Source organism: Gymnodraco acuticeps, unplaced genomic scaffold, assembly GCF_902827175.1.
Source record: "Gymnodraco acuticeps unplaced genomic scaffold, fGymAcu1.1, whole genome shotgun sequence".
Classification (NCBI taxonomy): Eukaryota; Metazoa; Chordata; class Actinopteri; order Perciformes; family Bathydraconidae; genus Gymnodraco; species Gymnodraco acuticeps.
In genome coordinates, this window is record NW_022992308.1 from 729,668 (window position 1) to 741,642 (window position 11,975).

Genomic DNA, 11,975 nt, shown 5'->3' on the forward strand with positions numbered 1-11,975 from the left:
AGCTAAGAAATCAATAAACAAGTATCTTTTTTTCAACTATCTACCATGTTAAGGAATGAATGTTGTAGAAGTGCCCAAAGGCTTTATACTACTTATTTCCATCAAATGCAGAAGTAACTCACATGATCCTGCCTACAGTCTGATGTGATCAGACCTTTTGAAATGTAAAAACGCTTAGACAATTGGCCATCATATATAAAAATATTTTTTTTAAAAAACAAGAACCTTAATAACAAAACAAGATTAAAATCTCAAATTTACAAAAGGCAATCGTGAAACGTAATCGATGCAAAAATAAACTAATTTGCACTTATCAATGATTGTATAGCACCATACTTGATTATAAGGCAGAATTTCAATCTACAGCTTTTGAAAACATTTAAAAGACACATCATTTGTTGATCAGTTTCAGCCTTTGTTGCACATTATATACTGTATTATCCTCTTAAAAACCTGACCATCAGTTTAAAATGTGCAGATTTTCTAATACCAGCATTTTGAATAATGTCTCTTTAAATAAATATAATTATATATCTTATATCTTTACTGAGGGAGGAAGGGTTTGCATAAAGGACTGTTGATATTTCAACAATGTTACGGAATTCAAATTTCTTTAAAGAAGTTTGAAAATAAAATAAATATCTGCTAAAATAAATTGTTATCATTGATAATATTGCATCCCGAATGACCCAAACACATACTTATCACCCCCCCCCAGATTGCAATATGACCGATACGAAGCAGCATTTGGATTTAGAGGAAACCTCCATCACACAGTACTTGCATGCAGTGTGTAAGAGGCATGCTTACATATAACTCCATTATATGACCTGAACATGTTTACAGCGTAGGCACAAATCAAATCTGCCATAATTTACTGAAATTCCATTATAACATAATACATCAAACTGAAAAATAAACATAAAAAGTGACATATAGGAATGGTTAATGAATAGAGGATTTTTGTCTGGATATACTGTATTGAAAAGTCATTACTCACTAATACATCCTTACCAGTACATTCTTGCACCGTGAGGTCTTAGCTACAGAAATAAAAAGACTAAAACTAATTTGAAGTCTTACTGATCAGCTGACCTCCATAAGGAAAAGGAAGCACCAGTGTCCACATGAATTATAAAGTGCTATTGTCGGAGACGTTGCTCTGTTTCACTTGCAGATGATTATTTGGCCTCCACAAAGAGCAGGAAGCGGTTCTGCTTCGTCCTTCAAATGTGGTCCCTGGGTCTTTGGTTTGGAAATAAACAGACATTGCTACACAAAGAAGCCGTTGTTAGAGACGCTGTTTTTATCGACACCTCACTCTTCCACTGCTGCAGGACTGAGTGATGTTTTTTGTGCATTTTAGGTTTTCCACTGCATATTTTGTAACGTCACCTCTCACGTCACAGTTCAGCTCCAGTGTCTTTTATCTGCTTTGGTTTTCTGATGCTTCTATCATGGCTCTGAATCTTGAGTTTTCGTCTGCCAACAAAGAAGTGGGGCTGTCAAACTCCAAAATCTATGAGGATGAAAAAGGATAAAACGCCATCAGTGCCAGCATATCAAAAGTCAAATCAGAAGTTCAGCTAGCTCATTCCATGAAGTTTTAACAGAGAACAAAAATCACGGCATATTTTTTTCTCTAAGGCAGCGTATGAAAATTATTCAAATGTCTGGAAAATATTGACCGCAGACAGCTTTGTTATGCTTGGTGTGCTTTGTGTCTGAAACCAAATTATTTAAAAAAAAAGGTATACTTTACAATCAAATGTTTATTCTTCTACATCTCACAATACAGACGGACAAGGATAAGTTGATGAACAATACATTTAGAGCTTGAATTAAAAACTAAGTTGTCACGGCTACATGGTTAACGCCATAGCAAATTGAGCTGCAGCCATTAAAGCTAAATAAATGCTGCTTAATGCAATCGATTACAGAAATAAGACCATTTAGGGCTATCTCAAGATAAATAAAATAAGTCAACTTCATTAAAGTCTGTGTAAAAACGGCCTTTTTACTGGCACATAGAGATCCTAGAGCTTCATGGTCACAAATTAGGGGTTCATTACAGCCTGAGCCTTGTCTATGGGGATGCATCCATCACTTTAAACTCTTCACACTGATGAAGCCTGAGAGAGGCTCACTCAGCCTATTAACAGAGTTAAAGGGTGTCACTGAAGCTGTAATCATTTGCGTGCATCTCATGTTTGCATCAAATGTCAGCTTTCATACAAACCCGTCTGAATAAAATGTGCACTGCCTGGTCCAATCCATTACCTCGCAGGGGGGCAATCACACAGTAAATCAAGTGTGTTTCAACCTGGGAATGAGTTTCAATCGAGGGGCCCTACGGTGCAATCGTCCAATCAGTCATATTTATACACACCTGGGCCGTTCTCCAGGACCATGACCCTGCTGCAGCTCATCACAGTGTTCAGACGATGGGCGATGATGAGGGTGGTGCAGCTGCCAAACGCACAGCGAATGGTCCTGCTGGATGAGGCGGTCCGTCTCAGTGTCGATGGCTGCTGTGCCTCGTCTAGATAAGGACCTAAAAGCAACAAACAGAAAACAGAAAAACAAGCAAATGTTAATTAATAAACAAAAAAGAGGAAGTTACATTATCAACTAGAGACGTGGTGTTGGTGCCTATGTTTGCTGTATTCATAGTACAACAAGTTATATTCTGTATGCCTTTCCATGCTTTACCAGTGTATGAGGTGCAGTTTCTGGTGTCGACCACTAGGTGACAGTGTTAACCCATGCACTGACACATGCACACCATACAGGGAAGTTGTTTTGTCTTGGTATAAACTGAGGGTAACATCTTACTGGAGCTGCCATAATCATCCATGTCAAACAATGTCCCACGTTAATGTGAGATAGTGGTATTAAAGCAGCATTATATAATCAGCACCTTGCTGTTGCGCAGCAGGGCTCTGGCCACACAGAGTAGCTGTCGTTCCCCCACTGAGAAGTTCTCTCCATTCTCCGTCACCTCTGAGTGGAGCGTGTGAGGCAGTTGGCTGATCTGAGGAAGGCCGAAAGGTGGTGTAAAAGCAAATGTTAGGGGCTTATTTTATTAAAGTAATGCATCATTTGTTGTAATGTGACAATGTTTCAGCCATCTTGTCACTTACCATCTCTTTAATATGCGTCTTCTCTAGAGCTTTCCCATATCTGCGAATCGGAGTAACTGATCCCATGGGTCTAAATTGGTCCTATGGAAAGAAGATATCGTTGTGATGGTCATTAACTGGATTAAACATTATGACAAATTCCCATTAAGAGCTGCGATGCAATAAACTGACGATGCTGCACTCCTTCCCCTCAGATCACTTAACGCGGAGGTTATACAAGCAGTGTTGATGTTTTGTTTGTCATGCTGTCAAATTTAGCGTATCTCTTCTTTCATTTCCCATGCCTAGCACCATTTTTGTTTCTGCAGTGATTTCCCTGTGGTGTGGCTTTACATTCACGCTAATAGATACATCGTCCATATCATTATAGTCCCAAATCCCTGCTAGACTCATACTCAGTTAAATGGTATCCAGTACAAAACAAACATCTCTAGAAAAGCTATTTTCAGGCAAATAGTAGAATATGGGTAATGTATTCAAACAGGATCACAGGCACTGATGGAGCAATATATTCTGCTTATTGACGTCCAAAAAACATTTCTTTGCTGTGGTTTGATCTTTGAGGTGAAACTGTTGCTGATATCTTTGCCAGGACTGCTTTTTAAAAGATGTTTTGAATCTCAATGGAAATACGGTCTCTCAATCAAAACAAAAGCTGGGAAAACATGAATACATACATTACGTTTTTAATTACTGTCAATATCTATATGATGCAACACGTATATATGTTGCTATCAATATGTTGAGTTGCTATCTTTTGCTGCGTTGATACGTGTATATCTCCTGTGCTGGCTGTGAAAAAAACACTCTAGGAGATGACATCTTTATTTCATCTAATTATTCCCTCGGCTCTGCTTTTTATATTTTTCAAAGCAGGATTCGTGCATCAGTAAAACAGCTTGTTAATATAAGTAACTGTCTTTGGATTACCTGACTGTCCCGATGAAGAGTACCGGCTCTTGAGGAATGATGGCTAGCTTGCTTCGCAGATCATCCAGACCAATCTGTGCAATATTGATTCCGTCAATGATAATCGAGCCTCCAGTCAGCTCCACGAGTCTGAAGAGAGCTACGCCCAGAGACGACTTTCCTGCAAACGCACAGAGAAAAGCTACAGTGAGAAGGAATGTGTGTTCACGATGAAAAAATACATGTAACGACGAGCTGCAAATTCTGCTGGCTGGGGGACAGAAAGGGTCACTTATACCTGATCCCGTACGGCCCACAATGCCGATGGTCTCTTCCGGCCCGAGGGTGAAGGACAGATTTTTAAGCACCAGCGGCAGATCCTCACGATAACGCATCTCCACATCCTGGAAGGTGATGTTCCCCTGCTGAGGCCAGGAGGGGGCAGGAGCATCTGCTGAGGGACTTTGTCGGGGGGCTTCACTCTCGAGAGTCTGAGATAAGGAACAGAGATGGTATCTGGTATTAATCTCTAAATCTCTGTTGAGGTGCAAGCTCCCTAACTGATTTGATCTGAAGGAGCTTTCGTCTGCACTTGAAACGAAGAAAAGAAAAAAAAGGAGACTTGATATTCGTATCTTTGTCATTTGATGACTGTGGTGGGAAACAAGCCCTGTCATATGCTCTGGAGTGTGTTAAGATCTCATTCTGGGTTTCTATCTGCCTCCTGCTGTGTTTATTACACATACACAATCAAGTGCAGACAAGAATACACACACACACAGACATGAAGACATGCCAGCTAACATGGTCTGTTATTATGAGCTATTCTGAGCCGACGGGGATTCAAGACAGTATACCAGTCTCTGTGAACATATACTAAATACTCCACCTTACTTATCGATGCTCTTACATTTATATAATGATCGATCCTCTCCACTGATGTAAAGCGAGCTTCGGTCTCTGTGAGCAGCCGCACGGTGAACTGTAACAGGCCGTTCAGCTGGGGGTGAGAGAAAAGAGAGGTGGGAGGTTAATGGTTAAAGGTCCCATGTCATGGCCATTTCTACTGATCATAATTCCATTGTTGAGGTCTACTAAAATACATTTATATTGTGCAATTTTCCAAACTCACATTGGTTTCTCATACAGCATCTCTGTATAGTATGTGTATTCACTCTCTGTCCTAAACGGCTTGTTGGAGCTCCTGCCCCCCCCCTCCCTGTGAGCCCAGTGGCCATCTGCGAGACAGCGAAACCCAGCCCGAAACACACACACACACACACACACACACACACCCCCCCCCGCAGCCTGGCTGGGAGTTTGTGTGTGTGCCCAGGCTCAGTTCCGCGGTATCTCGCTGTCTCGCCGACCCCACACCAGTGAGCCGGCTCACAGTGTCCCGCTCCTCGCAGCAGCGAGCCTCGCAACATCCCGCCGAGTGTGTGTGTGTGTGTGTGAGAGAGGAAGTCCGCGGATTGGTCCAAACGTAACGGCTCCGCGGCCGTTACGTCACTATACCCGAAATACGTCACTATACCCGAAATACGTCACTATACCCAAGAAGTAAACGATGGAAAAAGAGAAATTTCCAACGAGGCATTCTGGGGCAGCACAGACAGGTATTTTCTGTGTTAGAGTTTTACTCGCTACAGGGTGTACTTTAAGGGTTTGTGACTCTGCAGACCGTTTACATGCAGAAAAAGCTACATAACACACAAGGGGACGGGTAATAACCAGAAAAGCATGACATGGGACCTTTAACACTGTCGCACCAATTACCATGAAACACTTCTGCCCTTCAACATCAGGCAGTACAACTGTCAAATGATCTACAACCAGGTAAACAGATATGCTGATACAGCTCCTACATAATATTCTGAAATAGCTCTGCTGATAATCACATACACTGATTTACTGAGTATTTAAGAAAATAATGATGACAAAAAATGTAAATGCTTAACAATGAGAAAAAGATTCCTTTAAGATAGGCTGTTACTTTGATGCATCCCATGTTGATTATTTAAAGCGAGTTCATGCTACTTCTGCAAAACAAAAGCCACTTGAAAATAGTAAACAATTCTATACTGCTGTTGAGCTAAAGGCTATAATACTATAACAAGGCTTTTATAGTAGCTTTTAGAAACTGGGGAGGATTTACTTTGCTGCATTTCTAATCCTGCCTGGAGCTTGAAACTAGCCTCGTATAAGCCCTTTAAGTCTACTAGGGCTGCCATTGTTTCCATTCACTCTGTGCTACTGCATGAGTTCCTTTACAAACCTGCACTGCGTATGATATGGCGAGGCCTGCGTAGGCTGGAGGTATCTGTTTGTGCATGAAGACAATGAAAAGAGCTACACCAGTGGTGAGAGTGATGCTGATGAGGTCCAGGCGAACAGCCAGCCAACGCATGGCGCAGCTAAAGAGGTAGTTGGAGGCCTGGTTGGTGTCCAGTAGTTCCTGATATCTGGGAAAAAAGAAATAAACCCATATCAACCAAAATAACAACTCAACCCTCCAATTTCAATGCCTTTCTGAGAGGACATTTTCTTGTTTGAGGTTTGCAAATGTTACCCAACGAAGCTTAAACTGAAAACTACAACGAGATGAGAGAAAATTGAAGTTGAATCATATCCTTCTCTGACAGGCATCGTTATTTTACTCACCTTTGGAGGAAGTCGTGCCCTCTTCCAAAGGCGTGGATTGTGGAGAGTCCCTGAAGGCTGCTGGTGATGTGAGAGGTGAATGGTGATTGGCTGATGTTCTCCAGCCGCTTCAGCTCGCGAATCAGAACCCTGGACAATGAAAGATATTTAACATTTAACGCAACTGCTATAGGAATTTGTTTCCATTTATCAATATTTTGCAAATATTGAATGAATCGTGTGCTAATGCAAAGTGTCAACATCATATGATTGATTGAAAGTTATATTGTCTTCAAAATACATTCTTCTTTAGGGGCAGGTATTAACTAACTCAAGAAATGCTGTTTGTTTTGATTAGTAACCCTAAGCAGTTGTGAAAATAAATCCTAATACGGTTTGCCTCATTTGAATGAAAATGCTAGGGTATTATGTGCAGATAGGACAAGGCATGTGATTAGCAAATCCTTCAAATGACAATAATAATTAGTTGGAAAGACTCATGAGAAATACTGTTCTTTTAGCCCCAATAAGGACTGTTGAATCCTGTATGAAATATAAAAAACTAAACTTTGGTATTCTTCAGTACCTTGGCCTGATTTCAAAATCCAACATGTCACATTTTGATCAAACTGAGATTGTTGGCACCAACCACTTTTGTTATTTAGTAAGATTCTAAAAAAAGCACAGACATTATACCTGCATGCTGAAATCTGACTGAAGAATGACATCTGGAGAAATGCTCTAATGATGCAGTGCTACAGTATGTGGGGCAGGTAATGATGACACAGAGAGGAACACGGTCCACAGCACCCATTTTTCTAAGAAAGCCCAGGTCGTTTCCCACCATCTGATGCATGTGCTATGTTATGAGCCCCTGCCTCACCGTCAACAGGGTAGTGTGAGCGAGAGAGGTTTGTTGACAAAGGTGGGTTCTCTTTCTACTTTGAGACACCAAGATAAAATGGATGGTGCATGTGAATTACGGGTCTCCCATGAATCATTTGGTTTTCTCATAAAAGCCCAAAAGAAAGAGGGAAAGGAACATGACACTTCACCGCTTGGAGGCAGTGATCCAGACAAACATGTTTATGCCCTGGGCAGTTTAATTTCAGAATTCAATAAAAAAGGGCTGCTTTAGAAGTGGGTAATTTCCATAGGAGATCCAGTTTGATGCAACATCTAAACATATTATCCTGGGATGTCGTGACTTGCAAGGTAGTCTTTTTTTTAAATGTAAAAGTGTTGCCATCTGGGGATCATCTTCTCTACTTAGATCTTGTTTGGTTAATAATCTATCAAAGTTACACATTAATTCCACTTGCATTGCCTACAAATTAAGCTTCTCTTAAAATATACTATAATTAAATGGATCCCTCAAGAGACAAGCTGGTGTCAGATCTGATTAAAGAAGTCAAGAATTACAGTTCATGTGGGAACAAGATACCGAGGGGCGAATCGCAGATGGGTCTGACTGTGAGCGGGTCTCCCCCAAAACATTCAACTTGATCGTACATGCCATTACATTTTGTCCTTATACCAGCACAACAACAACATAGAGTCATGTCTATGTTCTCTCAGATACATGAAATAACAAGATACTGTGGTTATTTCCCAAGACACCAGCGAGCTGTTTCCCTCAGTGGATTCACCTTTATTGCACAATTGCTGTAAAACCATAAATAATGACTAAAGCGGAGTCATCAGATTATCCGGGGCGCTCATGCAACATTTAACACAGAACAGAAGCTGTGAAAAATGTTATCAATGACTGATAACCCTCGCAGATAACGATTATCACTGCAGTTCTTTCACAGTTATTTACCTTCAGTACCCTCCAATAACCCCTCTTCATGTAATTCATAATCATTATGGGTTGTGATGCCATAAATGTTGTTGTACACAGCAGTAGACACCTCATTAAATAGACCACATACAGGAAGCTCCTTTTAAGTACATTTATAATGTAATAAACTGTCTTTAGCTAGCAGCTTAAACCTTGATATTTGTCTAAGGATATGGTAGAGATCTAAACTAAGCTAAATGTAAACTAAACAAATGCAAATGTGTCTGCCAGCAATTGTTTGTCAGCACTTAACGATTAGCTTTATGTGTCAGTTTGTATCCGTTGTCTTATTTGGATGTTTTTCTGCCCCTTGTGGCCAAATGTATGCAGCTCGCAGTTACAGTACAAGTTACCACTTAAAGGTGGGGTAGGTAAGTTTCAGAAACCAGCTCGAGTGCACTAAAATTTGAAAGTACACAGCCGAAAAGAATCCGCCCCTTCCTTCAGACTTCCTTACAGAGCACCTCCTCCAACACACATGAACGCGCACATGACGTCAGCAGACTGGTGAAAGTGGCCGCCTGTTGCTGGCGAGTCATTGAAGTACTGCTGCAATGCACGCCCAATGACGGCACGCCCAATGAGGGCACGAGATACATTTGTGCGTGCACGAGATGGAAGGCTGACAGACAGGGCGGCAATCCAATCCGTTTAGCCGGGCCGGCTAAACGGATTGGTGGTGCTTTTTACAGTACTACGGCTTCCACAGATGACATTTTTTTATGGATTTTTTGTCAAAGCACTTAAGATATTCATTGCTATCTGGATGTTAAGAGCATTCCATGGAATATAACAAAAAGTGTATCTCGAGCCGGTTTCTGAAACTTACCTACCCCACCTTTAAAGGTCACCTATTATGCTAAATCCACTTTTTTCTGTCTCTTCTACATCAACACGTGTCCCCTCTGTGTAAAGAGATTCTGAAAGTTTCAGGAAAAAAGATTCTCTCTCTTTTTGTCCTGATCCATTTATATAAAAACCTGTCTGAAAATGAGCTGATCAGATTTTGGCCACTTTATTATGTCATAACGATATTTTGGCTTGTGTAACCATTAGCTAATAATTAACCAAGGTAACTCCCCCCCCACCTTATCACCTGAATCTCCTCCAAGAGCACCATTGTTGTTTTTTTTAACCAAATATCTCTCAGTGGGGAGGGGCTCCTTATTTTCATCTAAAGTAACAGACAGAGAATCAGCACTTCTGAAACAGGGCTGAAACAGAGGGGATTATGGGTAATGCTACAATGATCCGTTTGGTGTTTCGAGGCCAAACACTTCAGAGACATGTTTTGTATATATCTGAGACCTATAATAAAGTAATGAAAACAGTATAATAGGGGACTTTTAAAGTAACTATAGTACTTTATCAAGACATAACACTGCTAAGTCTGCAGGGAGATGAAGTATAATGTGCAAAGGTGTATAAGGTGTGTTTGAATCCCAGGCTTATAGCCAATAGCAAAGATAACAGCAGGAGTGATGAGAGTCTGACCTGGACACACGGTTGATGACGAAGAGGAAGGCTCCGATGGGCAGGATGGAGATCAGGAACCACGGGAAGACAATGCTCACCATTCCCAAGCAAAACAGCACCAGGGTCAGGTTCTGCAGCAGCATCTCAGCTTGCATGGTGAGACGCACATCCACTTTGGGGAAAACACATATTATATATCACACTGTATGATGTCTGACCCATCGGTCTCATTACTGTCATTACTTGGCTCAGGTCCATCAACACATAGCATGTAGCTCAAACCGAACATACAATAATAACAAAATGATGGCACAAGGCAAGTACAACAAATAATACTTAAACAAAGGAAGGGCATTCTTTAAAAAGGCACCTTGTTCAAAAATAAATGTTGGCTTCCCTGAATGTAATAAAACAATTAATTAAACATAGAATACCTTTCTCTATTACTCACAACTGCAACCTATTATCATTACAACAAAATGCAGGTCCTCTGGGTTCTCTCCAGCTCTTTATATCTCCCAGCAACCTTAGGATCCCTGCTGTTCACTAAAAAGTACAAATATCCTGCCAGTTGTTGTTGTTATTCGTACAAGTTTTCAAATTTAAGCTCTTGTTAAAGTCTACATAAATATAAAATGACGTCCTACTTCAGATATCCGTTTGCATAAACAGATCTTTTGGCCTCTGTTCAGATGTCAGTTTCAGTCATTAGTAGTACACTTTTTTGAGAGGAGGTGGTAAGAGAAACAACAATCATCCAGTATCTGCTCAACCTGCAAGACCCATGGCAACTAAATGCTTATTTTTAAAGAGAACTTTTCTGTCTCCCTAAATGGGTTTTGCTGTTTTTTTTTTAGAGTGTAAAAAACATTAAACTTAGAAATAATCCAACCACCCTAAATAACATCAACCCACAAAATCAACAAGTAAAGCAAAGCTACCAGCGGAGTGCATAAAATACTACTATGAGAAACTACATTGACTCTTTGGCAGTACACCTTGTCAACCAGCATGACTTCCCTGACTGAGAGCTCTCCTGGGGGGACGGTTCACAGTCAGGGACAAATCAGGACTCACCCTCATCCATGTCTCTGGAGAAGCGGGTCAGGATACGACCCAGGGGGGTGGTATCAAAGAAGTGCATAGGGCTGAGGAGGAGCTGGCGGAACAGCTTGTTCGTGGAGCACGGAGGCAAGCCTTCACGTGCACTGTCAACACAAACAACAGCCATGTTTCAACATGAGACCTGACACGTGGAAACAAACAACTTTAGGAGACATACGGAAAGGCATCACGGCACAGATAAACAAGTCGCTTGGAAGGAAATCGCCTGTCAATGTGCTCTGCCTCCAAAACACCAACACACGCGATGGATAAATACAGTGGCACTCATATGTTTGCCTGCAGAGATAAAACTCTACTTCACCGTGTGCTAAACATGTGCACAGCGGTGGGTAGTTTTTTTTCTTCTTTTATTGCACAAGGCAAGCTGTCAAATCTTCATAACGAGTTTCTGGGAGGCTGACACAAAGGTCATGACCTAATGAGCAAGATACATTTCACCAAGAAGACAGAAATTACAAGTGGCAGCAGAGAACAAATTAATTCTATTATGGATATAGTGCAACACTTCAAAAAGATCTCTTAAACAGGCTGGTGGTAAGAAAAAGATTAGCCGTCTTTTGGAGAAATTAGCCAATTCCAAGTGGGCACATTATTAATGTGGGGACCTAACCTCTGCAAACACGAGTGGTCGGATGGGTAGCTTTGATAAATAGACGGACGCACACCGAAGGAGGCACTGAAATGCAGGCACACATCCTTCCTCTCTCTCTCTCTGAGTGGTGTTGTGTGTGTGATGAGTGTGTGTTTGTGTCCCAGAGTGTGTGTGTGTATGAGTGCGTGTTGGTATGAGCGTGTCGTATACCGTGTGTGTGTGTCTGTCAGAGTGTGTGTTGTGT

The 11,975-nt window shown here is 41.2% G+C and overlaps 1 protein-coding gene across 1 annotated transcript in view; it reads right to left on the reverse strand.

The window, feature by feature from the left end:
* Positions 1 to 187: 187 nt before the first annotated feature.
* wu:fb13g09 (multidrug resistance-associated protein 5) overlaps positions 188 to 11,975 on the reverse strand; it is a gene marked incomplete in the record, with an annotated part of 27,191 nt that continues 15,403 nt past the window's right edge. The window contains 13 exon segments of the mRNA XM_034208148.1: positions 188 to 1,521; positions 2,393 to 2,554; positions 2,921 to 3,034; positions 3,144 to 3,173; positions 3,175 to 3,198; positions 3,200 to 3,224; positions 4,074 to 4,233; positions 4,351 to 4,543; positions 4,963 to 5,052; positions 6,331 to 6,517; positions 6,717 to 6,845; positions 10,033 to 10,186; positions 11,092 to 11,185. Coding sequence (XP_034064039.1) covers positions 2,543 to 2,554; positions 2,921 to 3,034; positions 3,144 to 3,173; positions 3,175 to 3,198; positions 3,200 to 3,224; positions 4,074 to 4,233; positions 4,351 to 4,543; positions 4,963 to 5,052; positions 6,331 to 6,517; positions 6,717 to 6,845; positions 10,033 to 10,186; positions 11,092 to 11,185 — 1,212 coding nt within the window.